The 21,626-nt window shown below is 53.3% G+C and overlaps 7 protein-coding genes across 7 annotated transcripts; 3 read left to right on the forward strand and 4 right to left on the reverse strand.

Annotated features, from left to right (window-relative positions):
* Positions 1-1,267: 1,267 nt before the first annotated feature.
* MTR4 (ATP-dependent RNA helicase mtr4) lies at positions 1,268-4,574 on the forward strand (the record flags this gene model as incomplete). Its single annotated transcript, XM_064837479.1, has 2 exons — positions 1,268-4,329; positions 4,394-4,574. The coding sequence occupies 2 exons, from the start codon at positions 1,268-1,270 to the stop codon at positions 4,572-4,574; spliced, it is 3,243 nt and encodes a 1,080-aa protein (XP_064694802.1).
* Positions 4,575-5,235: 661 nt separating this feature from the next.
* On the reverse strand, positions 5,236-6,432 carry LTS14_004780 (uncharacterized protein; the record flags this gene model as incomplete). Its single annotated transcript, XM_064837480.1, has 1 exon — positions 5,236-6,432. One exon carries the CDS (start codon positions 6,430-6,432, stop codon positions 5,236-5,238), a length of 1,197 nt encoding a protein of 398 aa, XP_064694803.1.
* Positions 6,433-8,156: 1,724 nt separating this feature from the next.
* mrpl8 (54S ribosomal protein L8, mitochondrial) lies at positions 8,157-8,833 on the reverse strand (the record flags this gene model as incomplete). Its single annotated transcript, XM_064837481.1, has 2 exons — positions 8,157-8,549; positions 8,618-8,833. 2 exons carry the CDS (start codon positions 8,831-8,833, stop codon positions 8,157-8,159), a joined length of 609 nt encoding a protein of 202 aa, XP_064694804.1.
* A 256-nt stretch (positions 8,834-9,089) lies between these two features.
* LTS14_004782 (uncharacterized protein) lies at positions 9,090-9,505 on the forward strand (the record flags this gene model as incomplete). Its single annotated transcript, XM_064837482.1, has 2 exons — positions 9,090-9,110; positions 9,164-9,505. The coding sequence occupies 2 exons, from the start codon at positions 9,090-9,092 to the stop codon at positions 9,503-9,505; spliced, it is 363 nt and encodes a 120-aa protein (XP_064694805.1).
* A 355-nt stretch (positions 9,506-9,860) lies between these two features.
* Positions 9,861-10,821, reverse strand: LTS14_004783 (uncharacterized protein; the record flags this gene model as incomplete). Its single annotated transcript, XM_064837483.1, has 2 exons — positions 9,861-9,884; positions 9,913-10,821. The coding sequence occupies 2 exons, from the start codon at positions 10,819-10,821 to the stop codon at positions 9,861-9,863; spliced, it is 933 nt and encodes a 310-aa protein (XP_064694806.1).
* Positions 10,822-11,816: 995 nt separating this feature from the next.
* Positions 11,817-16,615, forward strand: CDC15 (Protein kinase of the Mitotic Exit Network; the record flags this gene model as incomplete). Its single annotated transcript, XM_064837484.1, has 2 exons — positions 11,817-12,170; positions 12,368-16,615. 2 exons carry the CDS (start codon positions 11,817-11,819, stop codon positions 16,613-16,615), a joined length of 4,602 nt encoding a protein of 1,533 aa, XP_064694807.1.
* A 655-nt stretch (positions 16,616-17,270) lies between these two features.
* LTS14_004785 (uncharacterized protein) lies at positions 17,271-19,193 on the reverse strand (the record flags this gene model as incomplete). The annotated part of the gene is made up of 1 exon (XM_064837485.1): positions 17,271-19,193. One exon carries the CDS (start codon positions 19,191-19,193, stop codon positions 17,271-17,273), a length of 1,923 nt encoding a protein of 640 aa, XP_064694808.1.
* Between the last annotated feature and the right edge of the window lie 2,433 nt (positions 19,194-21,626).

A 21,626-nucleotide genomic window follows, 5' to 3' on the forward strand; every position in this document is an offset into this window, starting at 1 on the left:
TGATTCTGGTAGAAGGTAGCGTCGTGACGTTGCGGGAGCATATTGTTGTAGCCTTCGAGCTTCTTGAAAAGCTCTTTCATACTTTCCTCTGGCTTCGAAGGAAAGTCATCAGTTTCGAAGCGATTGACGTCAAATCGCCAATATGAATCGTGCGTCAAGCTCATATTGCCGAGAGATAGCCGTAAGAGACTGACCGATAACTCTGACGGCTAGAAGTGCAGAAGCTCTTATATCCATGGCATGCTTGCTATGTCCTAGGGGAGAACAATGGAGGTATTTGATTCTGCTTATTCCAGGAAAGTCATCTTTGTGATTATGCTGTAGTGCTATAGAAGCATTCCATAACACCATCCAAACTGCATAGTAGGCCACTACGTAGCTTCTTCGGCAATGTCATCAAGTGCCCTAGAGTTCATTGGGCCATAGTACACCACATCGAGGTGGGAATTGTTGATCAGGCTCGAAGCAGACAAGGAACTCCGATCCGAGGCTGGAGCAGCGCATCTGTTGTGCATGAAACTGTGTTGTCCAAAGGAAGCGGGTGTTACGGGACCGTTCACTGCCGTGTACTCCGTGGGCATGGCAAAGCACTTCTCATGACCAGTGCGGATGAGCTGACCGCTGTTGAAAGGATAGAGAAGGATGGCAAGCACAATGAAAAAGGTGGTGACGCCTAGGACCAGGCCAGAGATGATGGCCCAGTGTATGAGCAAAGACAATCTGATAGACTCCTTCAAGCTTGGCAGCAAGAGGAGAGAGATGCTCGGGAGAAATTCTGTTGACATTCTTTCTAAGATACATTCTGTCCCTATCAATAAGTCGCTGAGATGGTCAGATTACTCACTGCAAGTACCATCACCAAATTAGTACAGCACCGCGCCACGGTAGTACCTTACCGCAGCCATGTCTTAACGTGATGCCGGTGTTCAGGAATAGCAGGTCTGGCTCATCTTAGCAGCGGCATTGCCATAGATTGTCTGTGGAAGCGAGACATGCTCCCTGTGACTGTGGGCTTTTCGCCCTGCCCCATTGACGCTCACTGGGCAAAGATCGTGAAATCGTGTACGATTTTGTGGTGACAAGGGCAGCCACTTGGCGCGGCTGCGAGGATTTGTGAGCGAAGACGGCCATCATATAGCTCCGGGCGAAGCCGAACAAATCATATACATGTTTTTGGCGCTAGTGTAACATATGCGATCTTTCACAAGCAAAAGTTCAAGCAGGAATATAATTGGCCTTTTAAATTGTCCAAAGGAGCACCGAAATCATGGACGACGACCTGTTCGGAGTATTCGACGAGACGGCGCCTAAGCAGAATGGTGCGATTGGAAAGAAGGAGAAGAAAGCCCGGAAACGATCTGCAAATGGTGATGTGAAGACAGAGGCATCGCAAGGAAATGGCGACTCGGCCATGCAAGATGCGCCCGATGCAGTCGGTGCCAATTCAAAACACGTCAGCAACGGGAACGGAGAGGCCGTGGACGAGGAGCGACATCAGAAGCGTCAGAGGAGAGACGACGAGCCCGAGCCTGTCGTGACAGATACATTCGAGACGGAGCAGTCGCGAGAAGTGGCGGCAGCTGCTGGTTTGCAGGCACAGAAGGATGACAAGGCTGTAGTGCTGTCACATCAAGTGCGACATCAGGTCTCACTGCCGCCGGACTTCGAATATGTACCGATCTCACAACACAAGCGACCCGAGAAGCCTGCTCGAGTCTGGCCTTTCACCCTTGATCCATTCCAGGAAGTCTCCATCGCCTCGATCGAACGCAACGAGAGTGTACTGGTCTCGGCCCACACGAGTGCTGGCAAGACAGTCGTGGCGGAGTATGCGATCGCACAATGCTTGAAGAACAACCAGCGAGTCATATACACCAGTCCTATCAAGGCATTGAGTAACCAGAAGTATCGTGAGTTCACTGCCGAGTTCGGAGATGTTGGACTCATGACTGGAGATGTCACGATCAACCCCACTGCGACTTGCCTGGTGATGACAACTGAGATTCTGCGATCCATGCTGTACAGAGGTTCGGAAATCATGCGTGAGGTTGCTTGGGTGGTGTTTGACGAGGTCCATTACATGCGCGACAAGTCAAGAGGCGTGGTGTGGGAAGAGACGATCATCCTGCTACCAGACAAGGTGCGATATGTGTTCTTGTCAGCCACGATCCCGAATGCTATGCAGTTCGCAGAGTGGATTACGAAGACGCACAACCAGCCCTGCCACGTTGTCTATACCGACTTCCGACCTACGCCTCTACAACACTACTTCTTCCCAGCCGGTGCAGATGGCATACATCTAGTCGTCGACGAAAAAGGCGTGTTTCGGGAGGACAACTTCAACAAGGCCATGACATCGATTGCCGATAAGGCATGTGATGATGGTTCCGATCCGATGGCTAAAAGGAAAGGCAAAGGAAAGGAAAAGAAGACAAACAAGGGTGGCAAGAAGGAGGGACCAACGGATATCTACAAGATTGTCAAGATGATCATGATGAAGAACTACAACCCGGTCATCGTCTTCTCCTTTTCGAAGCGGGAGTGCGAGAACTACGCGCTGCAGATGAGCCAGCTTGCATTCAACGATGAGAGTGAAAAAGCCATGGTCTCGAAGGTCTTCAATTCAGCTATCGAAATGCTATCGGATGAAGACAAGGAGTTGCCACAGATTCAGCATATCTTGCCACTTCTGCGCCGAGGTATCGGCATCCATCATTCTGGTCTGCTACCTATCTTGAAAGAGACCATCGAGATTCTGTTCCAGGAGGGCCTGATTAAAGTCCTCTTCGCCACAGAAACATTCTCAATCGGCTTGAATATGCCTGCCAAGACTGTCGTGTTCACTTCTGTGCGGAAGTTCGACGGCGTAGCAGAACGGTGGGTCACGCCATCCGAATTCATCCAGATGTCTGGGCGTGCCGGCCGAAGAGGTCTGGACGAACGTGGTATTGTGATCATGATGATCGACAACAAGATGGAGCCGCAAGTCGCCAAAGACATCGTCCGAGGAGAGCAAGACAAGCTCAATTCGGCTTTCTACTTGGGCTACAACATGATTCTCAACCTGCTACGAGTCGAAGGTATCAGTCCGGATTTCATGCTCGAGCGATGTTTTTACCAATTCCAGAACGCTGCAAGTGTGACAGGACTTGAAAAGGAGCTGAGCGAGTTGGAGCAGCGGAAGAACAACATGGTGATTGAAGACGAGGCCGACATCAAGGATTACTACGAGCTGCGGCAGACGCTGGATGGATATGCGAAGGACATGAAAGCCGTAATCACGAATGAGCAGTATCTACTCAAATTTCTACAGACTGGTCGCCTGGTCAGGGTGAAGTACAAGGACTACGACTTTGGCTGGGGTGCGGTCGTCAACTTTAACAGAGTCAAGCCAAGCCGCAACCAGACTCCGGAGGACATCAAGCCTGGTCAAGCCGTCATAGTAGATGTGTTGATGAATGTGGCCGCAGACGTGACACCTCTGGCGATAGGCAGCAAGTCCAAAGATGACCTACCACCTGGTGTCCGGCCACCTGTACCCGGTGAGAAGGGCAAGATGGAAGTCGTGCCCATCACGAATGGCACGATTGACAGCGTAGGACATCTACGGATCTTCCTTCCCACCGACCTTCGCCAGCCAGAGCAACGGAACACGGTCCGCAAATCTCTCGAGGAGATTAGCAAGCGCTTCCCGGATGGTGTCGCCATTCTCGATCCAATAGAGAACATGGGCATCACAGACGAATCGTTCAAGCGTCTCCTCCGCAAAATCGAAGTACTAGAACACAAGCTCCTCTCAAACCCTCTCCATAAATCTGAACGCCTACCACAGCTCTACGACCAGTACGCTGCCAAAGAAGAGCTCAAAACAACCATCAAATCCAAACGAAAACAAATCCAAGACGCCCTCTCCGTGCTCCAGCTCGACGAACTCAAGAACCGCAAACGTGTCCTTAGGCGCCTCGGCTTCATAAATGAACAGGATGTCGTCCAACTCAAAGCTCGCGTGGCCTGCGAAATCAGTACCGGCGACGAACTCGTGCTAAGCGAACTCCTCTTCAACCGCTTCTTCAACGAGCTCACGCCTGAACAGTGTGCCGCATGTCTCAGCTGCTTTATCTTCGAGGAAAAGAGCCAGGATGCTCCGCCACTGAGGGAGGAGCTGGCGAAGCCGTATAGAGAGATCCAGGCGCAGGCGCGACAGGTGGCGAAGGTGAGTATGGAGAGTAAGGTGCTGGTCAATGAGGAGGAGTATTTGGAGAGTTTCAAGAAGGAGTTGATGGAGGTTGTGTTTGCTTGGACGCAGGGGGCTAGCTTCGCGACGATCTGGTGAGTTGTTCCTTTCTTGCCTACTTGCTGAGGTCGTGTGGGTGTGCTGACTTTGTAACTGTAGCAAAATGACCGATGTCTATGAAGGTTCCCTGATTCGCTTGTTCAGGCGACTCGAGGAGCTGTTGAGGCAGGTGGCGCAGGCTAGTAAGGCGATGGGGAATGAGGAGTTGGAGAAGAAGTTTGAGGAAGCTTTGGGGAAGGTCAGGAGGGATATTGTGGCTGCGCAGAGCTTGTACCTGTAATTGTAGATTGCTAATATGAGAGGTGGTGCAACCACGCGGCATGGGCATGAGCTGGTGTAAGTCCCGCAGCCTTCATCAGGACGTGTATTGTGTAGTCTCTCGATGGAATAGGATCGAGGAGGCGCGAGGGTGTCATCTCCACTGCCACAAGACGATATCACTAGGTGAAATGGTAGCAGTAGGCAGCTGAAGGGTAATAATTTTCAAGCCATGAACGCCTCATCGCCTCTCGGGTTGGCATGATTTCGTTGTCACTTTGGCATGGAGACGACAGCACGGACAGCAATCGAGGTACGAGAGGGAGAGCAATTATAGAGGATGACGAAGAGGATAAGCAGAATGTGTTTGCAGTCATACAAAAGCAAGCACTAGAACGCCATGCGAAATGCAAATGCCATGTTCGTGTCCTCCGTTCCACCGTCCCATCGTTTCATCAGTCATACTGCATGCATTTCCATTCTGTCATCCTATCATCGGGCGAGAGCAATGAAAATCAAGATGAGTGCATGGTGATGGTTGAGCACCACGGCGCCTTCGTTGTAGATTACTACAGCGAGGCCACCACAACAAGACATGCGATTCTCGTGAGAGCTCGATCCTGTGAGGGCGACATCAGTATATTGTTCTTTCATACGACGAGTCCCCGATGGCACTTACCAAATCACGCTCCTGTCGTGCCTCGTCCTGCCTCGTAGCGCACCTGTCTCGCTGGAGAGATCTGGTGGTCGCGTCTCCATCTGATCTTCGACTCCCTACGAGAGGCAACGGCATATCGCATGTCGTAGTTGATGATCTTTGGAACCTCTTGGTAGGCACCAGTCTTCAAGACGTTGATGACAGTGGCGACCATGTCCGAGAGAACGGTCTCGAGTCCTTGCGCCCGACGCTCATTCATCTGTTCGCATGGACAGTCGGGCTCACAAGAAGTATGCGGCAGTGAGCCCATGTTCCTCAGTGCGGCACAGAGGGTGTTGTACATTGTCGACGGGCGGTGATGTTGGCTGTACACACGCTCGTTGCGGAGAGTCTTCTCGATGGTGAGGATGGCTTGCATAGCCAACGGATGAGCGACCATACCGCGGCTACCATTCACGTTCGCCGCGAGGAAGCGACGATAGTACCCATCTCTCAATACCATCGATATCTCATCGACGTCAAGGCTGTGCAAGCGAGTGTACGTGCCGTTCAGGGGGTTGCCGAGGATGCGGACCATCTGCGCGTCAACTCCACCGTGATAAGCGGCATCATACATGGACAGCGAGATGTTAAGCTCACCATCCATGTAGACAGCAGCACAATGCTCGAGCACCGTGCGCAGAGCCTGCTCATCAACGGCGTGGAGAGGATCACGCCACCAGAGGTCGCCGTGCTGGTTGTTCTCACGTCCGACGTATCGGAGATCACTACTGAGCAGCCTGTCGTCGAGGAGGTCAATGTTCTCATGACGATCACCACGCTGGATCTGCTCGATGCGGAAGCGTGTCAAGCGAATGTGGTCCTCGGGTGTCAGCGCCCGGACCACATCATCGTCGTCTTCTTCCTCCTCCTCATCGGACACCTCATCTGGCAGCAGGAATAACTCCAGACGACAATAAGGGCACACGTTCTTGCCTTGCTCGTCGTCGTCGTACTGCTTCGAGTAGCATTCATCGCATATGATATGCAAGGTCTCGGATCCGCTGGAGTGCAGCAGGATGGGACGGACGGAGTCGGTGAAGTACTCCTTTGCGCAGACGACGCAGTCACCATCTCCGATAAACTTGCCTGCCGTCTTGAACTGCTGCAGACGGGCTTCGTCGATCTCCTTTGGCACACCGGAGAGCTCGTAGGCCTCTTTATTGGCATATGGGAATGCCATGTTGCTGCGGATGTCTCGAAGTTGATCAGAGAACAAAGAGTATACTCGTCTGGATCTCAAGTAGACGGTCTTTGTGGGTGTCTGTAGTTTGCAGAGTGCTGTAAGTGAAGCTTGCTTGGTTACTGACAGCGGTGTAGAGCAGAGTACAGATGAAGAGAGAAGGAGAAAGTGCGCACCACACGCGAAATACATACTGCATACTCGGTCTGAGTTTTCCATCTACTCTTATACAAGCTGCTAAGCAAGCACATGTCTCAGAAGCTTGAACATGTCTTCAGATCGAGATCGATATTCGGACGATTCGTGCTGCAAAGGTTGTATACCGAGCCAACCAGCTTCGAGCCAGGTGATAGTGAGTTTGAACAAAGCAGACGAACAGCTTGTAAGCGTTCAGCTATAGGTGCTGGCGAACTTGACTCGCCGTCCTTGAGCATAGACCAGATCGATCGGAAGCGATCTCACAGATGAGTCGACATAAGCTACCGGGACGCATTCCGGGTGCTTACATTGGACGAAAGGCTCCTGGGATCCCTATGTAGACTCGAGAACCTGACGATCCAGACGACATGATCCCGTCATGCCATGAAGTGGCATGATCATACGGAGCGGCATGGAACACAAGTTGCAGTACTGCGACCGATGGTGAAATAGCGATAAATCTGACATTGAGTTGCAGGCCGAAGCATTTTTATGAGCTGTGAATGCTATAACGGCTCAAAGGGGCCTGCGGCTCAATCGAAAAATCTCGAAAATCGCCAAGACCCGCGACTTCCTCATTTTCCTGACCATTAGGATGACGTCCAATCCTGGGATGTAGTAAGCAGCGGAGTCATACATGTATCCATGGAGACGTCCATGGGGTTGGGAAACCTTGAGCACGGAGCCTGGAATTCTTTGGGTGCCCGGATCACTGGGATGCAAAGTCAGCAAAGCCCGGCAGAAGTCGGCAGTACGATATAGGGGCAACCGCGCAGGGGATAGCGTAGCCTTTGCAAAACTTCTTCCCCAACAAGGCGCACAGCGCCAAGACTGCTTCGCGATCAGCTTCGCACTCTAGACGTGTGTTACGATTTTGAGGAAGGTGGCGAGCCCCTGAATGCACAAGACGGATCTCATCACAACCAATTCTTTTGCAGTCTTGCGCCATCTACGCCCTTCCCATGTGCTTGAGACGAATGATAGACCATAATACAAACATAGCTCTTCTATCGTGCCTCTCCTATTCGTCATACACGATTTGCCACTTTTGCCAAGCCTTCGTGATCTTTGGGCACACGGAGCTGCTTCCGTCGGGGCTGCGCCCAGTGACTCCCACCAAATTCTCTCCACCGAGCCTCGGTCTTCAAGAAATCTTTGTCCACGAGCTTGTACCTCATTCGGTCCACCAGTCTGATAGCAAGGGTCAGACAGCTCCGGACCCCAGGATCTTATCTGCAGCCGAGGTATGTGATGGCTGCAATATGTCGGCGTGGTATTATGGGATTGCACCTAAGTCGAAATCTGAACATGGCAGGTTGTGCTCATGTTTGCGGCTGCCTACCTCCTTTTGCATCGTGACACTCGCGATACGCCCTCGACTGGCATGACCACGGGCTTCGCAGCCTCTGTATGCGGCCTGCGCTCGCTAGTAGCCATAGGCCGCCGAGCCAGTACAGTTGTGTTGCACCCAGCCATGCCCTCAGTGTGATCATCGCAATATGCAAGACTCTTATGCTTCAACATGATCACCGACTCCTATCATTCTCAGGATACACCCTCCTCTTCTTCAGACCCTCCTCATCGCTAATCCCCTCATCACCCTGCTGCGCCAGCTTCTCAAACCTCCCAACCATCTCTTCCAACTCCTGATCCGCGTTACCCCGATACCGCGTGACTTTCGCAATATTCGCAGCTGTCATGTCGTTGATCTGGTGGCCCTTCGCTCGTATGCTCGCGATTGTCTTGGCTGTGAAAGCGAATCGCATGTCCTTTGGTCCGTCCACTAATTCCAGGATCGCCGAAGCTGCTTGGTCCTCCTTCAGTGGTTCGATACGTAGGACTCGGGTATAGCCTCCCTGGCGCTCGGCATAGCGTTCTCGTAATGGTCCGAAGAGTTTCGGCATCATTTCTGGTGCTCTCTGCGATTCATGATTAGCTATCCCATCGTAAGTCATCCTCACGATTTCCTGATTTGCTGGCTACGCACAAATAAGAATTTGGTCGCCTGTCTCTTGCTAGCCTCCGAGTTCTTCTTGCCCAGTGTGATCATCTTCTCTGCCATCCTCTGTGCTTCTTTCGCTTTGTGCCATGATGTCTGGATGCTCTCGTGCTCGATGAGGGAGGTCACAAGGTTGCGAAGGAGGGCGCGGCGGTGAGCGGACGACCGCGACAAGTGCCTGTATTTGACAAGTCCTCCGGCCATGATGAAGAGCTGTCAGAGGAGGATTGCCGATTTGTGCTTGAGATGAATTCGCGAAACAGAGGTGAGATGGAAGGTGCGGAGCGGATGTTCTTCCCCATTAAGAAGTCACGAATCCACTGCCATGCTTGCTCGACTCGTGCAATACCACGAGCCTCAGGCCTCAACTTGTCCTCGTTGATGTGTATCACGGCTATTCGACGATCACATAATATAGCAGCTCACCCGGACACCACATCCTCGCCTCCAGAAGGCCGACATGGGTTTCACGACTGGCCTCGTAAGCATAGCCCAACTCTCCCCTCAAGATCCTCACTAACACTACCCGCACAGCTCGGCGGCTTCACTCTAACAACCACTCTAATCTACCTAAGCATAACCCTCCACACCCGCAACCGCATCCAACAAGCCGCCCTCCTCCACCAACAAAGCTTCGTCCTGAACAACCTCGTCGAGCCCGCTCCCGCATCACCGGAACCCACAGCCCGAGAAGTGCCGGCGGGATTGTGGGAGACCGCGAAGGATAAATGGAATTCTGAGCTCGAGCGGGGGGTGAAGAGGATCTGGAGTACGGATTGGGATGGTGCGAGGGATCAGGTAGAGGAGGGCGTGAGCAGTGTGTGGAGGAGGACGTTTGCTGCGGCGAGAGAGAAGGCGGATGAGGTGACGAAGTGAGTAGGATGTGTCGCTGATTGGATGAGAGTCTGTGACGGGCCATTGTGCACTTCTATGATTTTTGCTGCGTTCAAGCGTGTGTGGTTGGCTTGTACATATTACACCTCGTGTCTTCGTCCTACCACTGTGCCGACACCGGATATTCCAATCTTCGATCTACCTCCATGGCTGTCTCCTTGGCTCGCATCCGATCTCGTTCGTACCGGAGCGCTGATCATTGTACATTGACTTCTACTACATGGTCGTCCAAGTTGAAGAGACTCGCAGCTCGCTACTTTACAGAGGAACTACGTGCATTGAGATAGATTGTACTACAGAAAGACGCCAGCCATGCCTCGCGCCATGCTTGTACACCTCACGATCCGAATGATTTTCGAGCCTGCAAAGTAAAACCCCTATGAACCCACCACGTTCAACACACCACCATCAACAGCCAAGATCTGCCCGTTGACATACTGATTCTTCGTCAAGAACAAAACAGCCATGCCCATCTCCTCTTCCCTCCCACCCCTGTTCAAAGGCACGTGTCCCTTACTCTGCACGTTATCGTCGGGGAGCTTAGACTTCTGGTTACCATCGCTCTCCTTAGTCGTCATCTCAGACGGGAAGTAGCCCGGTGCGATGGAATTGACCCTTATCCCTGCCTTCTGAAACTCAGCGGACATGAGTTTCGTTAATTGGACGGTAGCGCCTTTGGCTGCGTTGTAGGCGAAGTGGCCTTGGGCGTGGCGCATGAGACCGGACATTGAGGAGGTTGTGATGACGGAAGGGGAGAAGCGGTCGGTGTTGGGGCTTTTCTTGTGGGTGAGGGAGGCTTGGAGGAGAGGGAGGAAGGCCACGGTTGTGAAGTAGACGCTGGTGACGTCCACGTTGTACGTCTCGTTCCAGGCCTCCACTGACTCGTTTTCCCAGAGATTCTTCTTCAGGTCGGAGGCATCTGTTTGCTCTGGTGGTGCTTTGGGCCCGCCAATTCCAGCATTGCACATTAGCATGTTGATATACCCCTCCCTGCCCTCGACCTCTTTCACGATCTTCTCCAGCTCGTCCTTCTTGGTGACATCGCAGGGTCCGAGAGGAACGATTTCGCCTCCACTGCCACCGTCTTGCTCAGAAGAGGGATGATGCGATTTTGCTGCAGCCTCTAGTGCTTCGATTCGTCGACCGACAATGTAGACTTTGGCTCCGTTGGCTGCGAGGGCTTGGGCGGCCATGAGACCAATGCCTGTGCCTCCGCCGGTCACTACGCAGACATACTTGGGCACACCAAACAGTTTGTGGGCGTGAAAGTGGTGGGTTTGAGCGCCTCCAGTTGCCATGGTTGTGATTGAGAAGTCGTCAAGTAGCAGTTGTCCTTGAGGAGCTTTCCCTTGAGTCGATCAGGTCCTCCTTTCTCGTTATCTGCTTGGGGTCCGAGAGTCCTTTATATAGGTGGTGAAAAGTCCTTTCGTCGTGGGTCAATCAGAAAAATGGTCGCGGGGCAATGGTGTTGTGGCAAGGTAAACTTTTCGACGTCATCTTGTCGTCAGGTAACACGAAAAGGAAACGGGTCATGTGATGTCGCGTGGTAAGAAACGGGAAAGGAAAGCACGCAGACCGCAGAAACCTGAGAGGCTTGCAATATTGAAATGCCAGTCTTGCGCTCACACTGTACCAATGCTTGTATGTGCTGACAATGAGCTCGGCGTGGGAGCCCCTCCGTGTGCTTGGCTGGAGACCAGCATCGAGATGAGGGTATCGTGTCATTGCGTAAGAAACTTTTCCTCATATGCGTCACCAAGCCCTCCCTCCTCGAGCGGCTGGTATTGCGTTCCCACGGAGACCATGCTCGTTGTTGGTGGTGCACGTTAAACAGATGTTCTTTGCGGATGAACGATGTTTGACTTTCATAACGCGCCGGAACTTCTGCCGACCACGGACCACCTCACGTCGACAGACAAGGCAATCCATGTTCAGTGCAACTCTGCCCGGCCATGGGCTATGAGCTAATACTCTAATGTCTGGGCCAAGGAAAGCATATATCCAACGCGTGAAGTCGATAGTGAGCTCACACACTACCGAGCACACACACAACCATCTCCAGCGGCAACGTGAATAACGGATGACCTATGTCTCTGAGCTCGCGTGCTCACCAGTCGCACCTACCAACCTCGTCGGTTTCATAAGTCATACTATAGCACGTCTCCCGAACTGTATCGCGAACGAGCCCGACTGCCATGACAGTTCCAACAGATAGACGATACAGACGCTGCAGACCTATACAACATCAACAACAACCTGGCCAGCATCGGGACAGGCACGTGCTTGAGGCGTCATGCCTCCACCTCCTACCTCTCCAGTCACAAGTCGGCAACAGTCCAGTACCAAGACGACAAGCAAGCCGTCGACGGTGACGAAGCGACCAGGCTCGGCAGCTTCTGTCAAACGGGCACCTTCCTCCGTAGCATCTCGAAACGGAACGCCCAAAGCACCAGCCCATGGTGTCAGCACCAGAGTTCCGGCGACGAAGGCGAGGGGAAGCGCAGACAAGGAGGGCAGTGGTGGGAGCAGGAGTGATGTCAAGCCTGCGAGGAGACAGTCGTCTGCGGCAGCGATGCGAGACAAGCCTCCTAGCAAAGATGGTACGGCGCAGAGGAATGCCAAGGAGGTGGAAGGACTTAAGGACTTTGTAAGTGGCTTCATCCCAAGAGCGCGGAGGATTGGATATCAGAACCATGGATGAGGAACTCAAGAGAAGATCACATGGCGTTCATGGCCCGAGACAATGCTGTTTCAGCTGGACTGCAGCTGTCCTTCTCTACACCGCGTCTACCTTTCGATAGTATTGCTGAGGTAGAGCTTATAAACATGACTGACATCTCGCAGCAACTAGGCGACTGCCTCGGTCGCGGTGCCTTTGGCTCCGTCTATCGCGCCCTCAACTGGAGCACCGGCGAGACGGTTGCCATAAAACAAGTCTCTACCTCCAACCTCGCCCGCGCCGAACTGACGGTGATCATGCAAGAGATCGACCTTCTCAAGAACCTCAACCACCCCAACATCGTCAAATACCACGGCTTTGTCAAGAGTAGCGATAACTTATACATCATCCTGGAGTACTGTGAGAATGGAAGTCTGCATAGCATCTGTAAGAACTTTGGCAAGTTTCCAGAGAACTTGGTCAGCCTGTACACGGCGCAGGTACTGCAGGGGCTATTGTTTCTGCATGAGCAGGGTGTCATTCATCGGGACATCAAGGGAGCCAATATATTGACTACCAAGGAAGGACTGGTGAAGCTGGCAGATTTCGGTGTTGCGACAAAACAGGCTGATGGGAGCAGTGTGGTGGGCACGCCATACTGGATGGCGCCGGAGGTCATTGAGCTGTCAGGTGCTTCTACTGCAAGCGATATCTGGAGTCTTGGATGCACTGTCATCGAGCTTCTGGACGGCAAGCCACCGTATCACAAGTTCGCACCTATGCCTGCACTTTTCAGGATTGTGAACGACGACCATCCACCATTGCCAGAAGGTGTCAGCCCACTTGTACGAGACTTCCTAATGCAATGCTTCCAGAAGGATCCGAACTTGCGAGTCTCTGCGAAGAAGTTGCTTAGACATCCATGGATATTGTCGTCGAAGAAGGGCGATACCAGCAAGGCCGTAAAGCACGAAGAGGCTGTCAATCTGGTTGAAGAGTGGAATGCCGCTCTGAAGTTCAGTCCAAAAGCTGAGATGACTGGCAATGGGGCACGGCGTGCCTCAGCTAAGCCTCTGTCGCGACCTGTGTCGCGAGCCAAGAGCCAAGATCCGAAGGCGAAGCACGAGACATCAGCTACAGTTGTACGTAGTGGCTTCCAGCTGGGGGCCAAACGCGAGCGACAGAATGCTACATTGTATGCTTCGCCGGACACGGACGACAAGCGCGACAATTGGGACAATGACTTTGAGAGTTTGTCTACAACTTTCAAGGCTCTCCAACTGCCGGACCATCGCAAGCCACAGGACAACTTTGCCGGTCTATTCACAGCAGAGAAGTTGAAGCGCTATGCTACTGATCCAATGCCTGATATGGATGGCAAGGTAGAACAGTGGGATGAAGAGTTTCCAGATGGTGAGCTGACAGTCAGGTCTCCTTTACAACTGGCCAAAGGCGATGCACTAAAAACAGTACGGCCATTCTATCCACCACGAGCGACAAGCGATGACATGAAGCACAAGCCGCCCACTGGCTTGGCCAGTCGCGGTGCATCTGCTGACAGGCAAGAGCGTAAGGCAAGTAAAGACTCACAGCCTCGAACACAGATCTTGCGGACTAAGCAGATATCATCTGTCGCGGGAGTAAAAGCTGGACATGCAGCCCCTGAGAACACGAAGAGAGCAATGACAGCACCCACGACTGTCGACCGCAACCGCTACCGCGAGGATGAAGAAGAAGACTACTCCGATCTTGTGGCCGAAGACGAATCGGCTTTCCAGAAGAAACTCGCTGGGTACTCACCCAGTCGCGCCTATAATCCGCGCGACATCAGAAACATCCAGACTAAGATCGGCGGTAGTGTTCGCAGACGGACGCATACGCCTACAATGCTCGTGCACGACGCGGCGGCTATGAAGCGCACGCGTAGTTCGTTGGAGATACAGAAGTATGCCGAGGACGAGGAAGATGAGGACTTCGCTGATGTGGACTTTGGTGAGGATGCTGGCACGCCGATGCAGTTACAGCCTGTGAAGCAACGTTCGCCACAGTCTGTGTCCGCTGGTAGCAGTGAGGGGCTTGGCGACGGCTCAGAGCAGGGTACGCTTAGGCTTGTTGGGAACGGTGGTGGTGGGTTCGGGTCGTCGTGGCCTGGTGATGACGACGAGGATGATGACGAGGATGATCCGTTTGCCGCATTGGAGGAGGAGCTTGATTCGGTCGATCTGGAATCGAATGTTGCAAGGGACAAGCATGCAAGATTATGTATGCTGGTCGAGGGTCTGGTATCTGAGCTCAAGGTCTCACAATCCGATGAAGTGCTCATGGAGATCGTGGACCAGCTCAGCCAGGTCTTGGCCGAGTCGCCAGACGTGAAGAACGTGATCGTGGCAAGTCACGGCATGCTGCCTATCTTGGAGATCCTGGAGACGTGCGCACGACCGCACACTATCCTCAGCCTGCTCAGGATCGTGAACTACATCATTGGCGAGAATGTCGAGGTGCAGGAGAATTTGTGCTTCGTGGGCGGGATACCGATTGTGACGAAGTTTGCGCATAAGAAATTCAGTTCGGAGATTCGACTTGAGGCTGCGGCGTTTGTGAGGATGATGTATCAGACTTCTACACTGACACTGCAGATGTTCGTCTCGTGTGGTGGGCTGAACGTCCTGGTCGAGTTTTTGGAAGAAGACTACGATAGCGAAGCGGGTCGTGAGCTTGTTTTGCTCGGCGTCAATGGCGTACACTCCGTCTTCGAGCTGCAAGGTCCGACACCCAAGAACGACTTCTGCAGGATCTTCTCGCGTAGCTCGGTCCTCTATCCACTCTCCCTAGTGCTAAGCCGCATATTGGACGAAGAGGACGACCTCGCCGAAGTCTTCGAGGGCAGAATCGTCAATATCTTCCTCTTGTTCAGCCAAGCAGAAAACCACGTCAAGGAGACTGTGGCTGACCGCATGGTATTGAAGCGGGTCTTAAAGGATTTGAAGCGCATGACACCACAACATCAGATCACTATGCTGAAGTTCATCAAAAACTTGAGTATGCTCGCCACAACTCTAGATGCACTGCAAAACAGCAACGCCATCGAGTCATTGACCGATCTGCTAGCCTCGAGCATGAAGACGCCACACCCTCTACACCGTGAAGTCAGCAATCAGGTCTTGAACACAATGTACAACCTCTGCCGCCTCAGCAAGTCACGACAAGAGGACGCTGCACTGAACGGCCTCATACCTCTCCTCCAACGCATTGTCCAGACAGAACGACCATTGAAGGAGTTCGCCTTGCCCATATTATGCGATATGGCGCACTCCGGCAAAGTCGGCCGTATGGTCCTCTGGCAGAACAAAGGTCTTGGCTTCTACGTAAAGCTCCTATCGGAACCCTATTGGGCTGTCACGGCGCTTGACGCGATCTTCGTGTGGTTGCAGGAGGAGACGCATAAAGTTGAGCAGCAACTGCTTTCGGAGAGTACTAATTTCACCGATGCTATCGTTGGATGCTTCAACGAGAGTAAGGCCGATGCTTTTGAGGGTTTGCTCGAACCGCTGCAGAAATTGTTGAGGTTGAGTAGGGGTGTGGCGGAGCGGTTGGCCGAGAGGAGGACGTGGTTTGAGAGGTGCAAGGTCAAGATGCATGCGAGGAAGCCTCTGGTCCGATTGAATCTACTGAGGATCCTGAGGTGTCTTTGCGAGGCTCATGAGGAGCAGGGCGGTCTTTTGAGGAGGTATGGGTTGCTTGAGGCGGTGCAGGAATTGGCGAAAAGTGATCAGGCTATCCTGGTACGCGAAATGGCGAAGAGTGTCCTAGAGCTGGTTGAGAACGCTGGCTTCAATGGTAATGGCACGAGGTTGCCCGGTTTGAGAAGGAGCTCGAGTAGTGTCGTTGTGATGACGCCTACGACTGCGGGTATGGGCATGGGTGGGCAAGCGGGAAGTTCGCTTCCGCCCACGCCTGGTGGTACCGGAGATAGACATGGCAGTCGTGGTGGCTTCTTCGACTTTGGTCTTGACGGTGCCGGACCGAGAGCGAGACCAATGCCTGCTTCTTCGCCATATCGCCCCGTTAGTGGCGGCGCTGCTTCTGGCTCTGGATCCGGTTCAGGTGGGAGTCTTCCCGCCATGCAACCGCCGAGTGCGAATAAAGGTAACGGCACGACACGCCTTGCTACGCAGCCACGAGCGAGTATGGCAGGATCGGGCTTGAGGAACCAGCAGAGTCGGTTGAGTCTAGCTACGGGTGGTCGAGAGGGTAGTAGCAGGTTTAGTCTTGCTGGCGGAGGCGAAAAAGCGAATCGAATCGAGGAGGACGTGGTGCAGTCTGCGACTACGCCAACGCATGTCCCGCCTACGAGAGGTGCGAGCGCGGCTGTTGCCAATGCCAGACGAAGACGACAGACTAGTGGTGCTGAGCTCGGTGGCAGAGGGACGTGAAGATCTGATTCCGGTGCTTGACGGCGATTGCATGGCGTATGGGCTGTTCGGCAAGGTTATCTGTATGTACTGCATGGCATTGATATGAAGGCATAGCGTTGGCGTTTGCTGGGACACATGTTCAAAAGTCTGCTTTTTGTAGAAAAAGTCTGTATAGCTTGACTGGCGCCTTACAGACGACCACTCGCTGCTCATTCCCCATCGACGTGCATGACTCCTGCAGCAAGCCATCGGGTCCTCACATGACGGACCATGGAACGCCTGATGTCGTACCTCGCGCCACATACCTGGTTCCCTCCTCATCTGCACGGGCTTACATGCGCGTGGTGTCTCAGCCTTGTCTCGTTTGTGCATTGGACGGCGTCTCAGTCGTGCTCCCTGGTCTCGGACCATCGTCCTGGAGTGACTTCACCTCATGTCACCTCTTACCATCCATGCGCGTCAAAAGGTGGGAAAAGTGTGGAGACTTGGAGATCTGTACATTCCTGTCTGGCTGTGTAGCTGTTCTGCATACTGTCGACACTCTTTGTAATGGCGGACCCATTGAATCAACACGCCGCCCGTATGCTTCATCCGGAAACGCCATACACTCTTTTACGTGACATCGCCACGCAGATCATTCATAAAGCAGTCTGTACACCCAAAAGCAAGCCCCTCACGTCGCAGTAGCATTAGCAATCGTATTCGCACCCCCCGCCTTATCAACCGTAATATCCACCAACGGAATAAACTCCGACCACTTGGGCAAATCATACTGTGAGCTGGGCGGCTGAGCAGTAGAAGCAAAGACCGCGACCTCGAAACCTGGGATCGTCGCTGAATCGACTTCAGTCCCGTTGGGGCCTGCTACGCGCCACATGAGATTCGACTTGAGGTAGGGCACTACTAGTGCTTCTGTGAGGGCGGTCAGGAGACCCTGTCTGACGACGCTTGTGAGGGTGCGGGTGAGGGGGATGGAGCCGGCGGCTGTGAGGTCGTGGTCGGTTTTGTTGGCTTGGGAGAGGACGCCCATGGGTCCGATGAGTTTTTCGTCGTGGATCCAGGTTGTGGGTTCTTCGCTGCTGGGTGAGCCGTTGAAGAGGTAGATTTGGTAGGAGCCGTTTAGAGCGTAGCGGGGTGTCTTGATATTGGCGACGTATTGGAAGAGAGAGCCGTTCGCGGCGACTAGCGGGCTGGATTGGCGAGGAGCGTTGTAAGAGGCTGGTGCGGCTGTGTTTCGTGCCCTCCATTCGTTTCGTGGCTCGGGAGCAGCTGTGCGCTTGGATGAGCCAGCGGTGGCTGTTGCGCTTGGGCCATAGAGTTTGTTGATGAAGCTGGCAATGGCGCCTTGACTGCCATCGCTGTCGGCAAATTCAGGATACGTATATTGGAATACAGTCCAGTCTTTGACCTGGTTCGTCGTCCAGAAGTTGCCATTGCCGTCCTTGTAGAAGGGAGTCAAGGGCGAGTTCTCGTCTTGATTCGTGCCCTGAGCAATGGTCCAGGTGTCGTGCGGTGCTGGCTGCGAACCACCGTAAGAGTTGGGATGTTGGCTTTGCCACATGGCGAAGATACGATCGACGTTGCAGTGATGAAGCCAAAACATAGGGTCAAATGCGGCAGTAGCAAGATATGTCATGTGGCCACCAGAGACAGTTGCGGAGCCGGGACCTCCGCCAGTCGTGTGGATAGTGTTGTGGATGCCTTCCAGACTGTTCGAACAGCTGGTAGAACTCGATCCGGCATCGTCATTGCTGAAGTGCAAGTAGTCACTGCAAGTTGAGAAAAGCTGGTAGACTTGATCCTGCATGCTCGTACGGATGTTGTCGAATGCTGAAATAGCTTGGGATTCTTGGCTACTGGCGTCCCATGCATTGCTGCCAGGATAGCGTAGAGTCACATGCCAGTCCACGAAGGGGCTGTAGTACATCCCACTTGGGTCTGCGAAGTCATGGCGGAATAGTGGATTGATTATGGTCTGCGAGCCACTGGGTCCATTGACCGTGACGTATTTCTGGCTGACAATGTTCGGTAAGGTAGGATACCCTGGCCGCGGAGCAGCAGCCCAGTCCCAGAATGGAAACCTCATGGTCGAAGCAGCACCGAACATAGCAGGTTGTTGCCATGCAGGAAACTGTCCGGCAACCTGTTGGACGACTGACAGAAATTGCTGTTCGAATAAAGCCATGTAGGCACGGTGCCAACCCGGGAAGAGCACGGAGTCGTGGGTACAATACCCATCAGCGTCGCCGCATGTGCCGCATTGGCCAACACCGTTATAGTTGGCTCGTGGCACTCCATGGATACCAGCAATCTGGTGGTAAGAAGTCGCGGAGTTTTGATCTTGTGCCTGGAACTGCTGCATAGCCAGTATAAGAAGTGTCCATTGATTGGGCTTGTTGAAGAACATCTGGCGGACTTCTAATCGAGGGTAGATGCCGCTACCGCCGGCACCAGTAGTTATGACATTGGACTGTCGTTTGGCTTGCCGGTCTTGAATCTGTTTCGCCGCCTCCTCCAGACTTGGGATGACCACGCGAGGTGTGGCTGCAACCGCATGAGCGGCCAGCAGACCTGTAACGAGCGAAAGTAGCTTCATCTTGGTCGAGCCTGGTTGTCAACGATGAAGTTACAAACCACCAAGAAACGAAAGTGGTCGCCGGAAGAACAAAGATGTCACCCCCAAAAAAGCGAATGTCGAAATCCGGACGTAACAAGACAGAACAATAGATTAATGGATAAAGAAAGAAGGTCGATCGTCAACTCACCACTGCTGACGGAGGAGTAAATTTGACGATCAGTGACAAGGGACGAATTTGGTCCTCCACATGGGATACACGCTGCTGCAGAGCCAAGTATAACCTTTCATGTCTCACGCGCACCCGCACGAATCAGACGGAATGGTGCTTCTGATGGCGCGCCGAGAGACAGTCATCAGGAACGGACGGCGGCTCTGACGGGGTTACCATAGAGTGGCCGGTTACGAGGTGGCTCGAGAGCCCAATGCCAGACTATTGTTCCCATGCGCCCGCTAAGGAAGCTCCTTCGAGAAGGTCGTCCGGGGTGGAGGAAGTCATACTGTAGGCTGGCTTTCGTTCCTGGTGATCGTCGCCGCCAGAGGCAAGTGCAATAATTAGCTGGCGCGCGCTGCTACAGTAGCTGTGTCGATGTAGCGTCGCTATTGGCCGAAACGTGGCGGAGGCAGTTAGTCCTTTGTCCCAAGGAGGCAGGTCCTGGTATTGGTTGGACATGTCACTAAGTCGAGATTACCCCGCCGAATGCTTGGACCAGGACAAGCGAAACGAGAGTTCCGGGAGCCAGAAACGGCCACTCCCAAAGTTTCTTTTCCTCTGCCTGAGACGACTTGGCGGCGTGAGCGATCCACCTCTTCGGAATGGGTTGTCAGCTGTAAAATATAAGGCTCGTGTAAGACTGTTACACACTGCTACAAACAGCGTCTCGCTTGTCTCTCCCACGTATTCGGGAAGGATGATCAGCATCGTCTCGGCGAAGAAGCTCAGTGACTAGAATAACCGGCCATACAGCTAGCACTGGTCTGCAAGAGGGAAAGCTTCGCTCCACGCTGTGCATGCGACCACGGCACGACTGCAGGTACCTGTCATCGTGGACTGGGATGCATGAGGGGCAGCATATATTTCGAGCTCTCGAAAATGCTGTCAGATGATCTCAGTAATGCATTGCCAATAAATGGTAGATGGCCATGAGCTCCCCAAACAGGCGGACCTTGACGTCACGTCTCCACCGAGTTCGTATCTCTTCACAGAGAGAGAGAGAGAGAGAGAGGGAGAGGGGGGGGGGGAGGGGGAACAGAGAGCGAGCTCGTAGGGTCGCAATCGTCGACCTCAAAAGTGTGGATTTTCGTTATGCTGGCCCACAGTCCTTCTTTGAGGATCGCGCACAGTTTTCGCGTCCCGCTGCACTGGACACATCTCCTCTTCCTGCCCAGGACCACCTACGGCTTCCTCTGCTAAGCCTAGCGAAGAAGCTGCAATCCAAAGCATACCACAAGCAAGAGCCCAGGAACCCAAGCTTTTCCAGGAAAGATCTGCAGTCCAACATATGCTTCATCGACACCACAAGGCCTTCCCCAGAACCTATTGCTTCAAAGAACCTCAAAGAGAAAAGGCTATCCCTACTTACTTACTATATCGAGGGACCTCCACAACCGATTCCCGTGGGATATACAACCCCTCAAAGCTTCTCCTCCAGCCATTCTTCCTTCTTGCCTTTCCACGACCCACAGGACACACTACACCTAATCTCTCCAACCCATGTCCCTATCCTTCCTTCCTTCCTTCCTTCCTTCCTTCCTGCCTCGCATCCCTCCGCCCTTCGCTTCCCTCCCACACCCTCTCCATCCCCTCTCCATCTCGCCAACAACCCAGCCCCCTTCTCAGACCAATCCATAAACCCGTCCCATTCCACGTCAACCCACACAGTCCCCAAGGAACCAAACCACGACGAAAGTAAATTCCCCCAAAAGCGTCGTGGCGAAAGGGGGTATCCCTGGCTCCGGCTACGAGCAAATCCCACACTTTCCACAATACCATAGCAGCAAGAGCGACGGAAAAGCAAAGCTTGCGATTAGAGTGCCACTGCACCCACCCATGGCAAAGCTTTAGATGACAAAACTTGCGATTAAGCGTTGACAATACGTGACGATAATATCGACTCGCTAAGTAAAGCAATCTAATCCCCCCCCCCCGGCCCCTCTGCCGAACCGAAGGCGGGTTCCCAAAGGCCAACCATCCCATCCCATCCCAGCATGAAATGCTTCTTATCCCCAGTCAAGATGTCCAGAAGATGAGCAAAATACCATGCATGCATGCATGATATGACCTTGATCCAGCCTTTGGAAAGGTTTCTGGGCTATATTCTGTATCTACAGCTACATGATCGAAACCCAGCCTGATGCTACGCTCTGCTATGGCTATGCTAAGTCTTGGGGGGGGGGGGGGGGGCCCCGGCCCGCGGCCCCGCCCGGGCGCCCGGGCCGGGGGGGGGGGGGGGG

This window comes from Recurvomyces mirabilis (genome assembly GCF_035927965.1).
Source record: "Recurvomyces mirabilis strain CCFEE 5264 chromosome Unknown scaffold_11, whole genome shotgun sequence".
NCBI classification, from domain to species: domain Eukaryota; kingdom Fungi; phylum Ascomycota; class Dothideomycetes; order Mycosphaerellales; family Teratosphaeriaceae; genus Recurvomyces; species Recurvomyces mirabilis.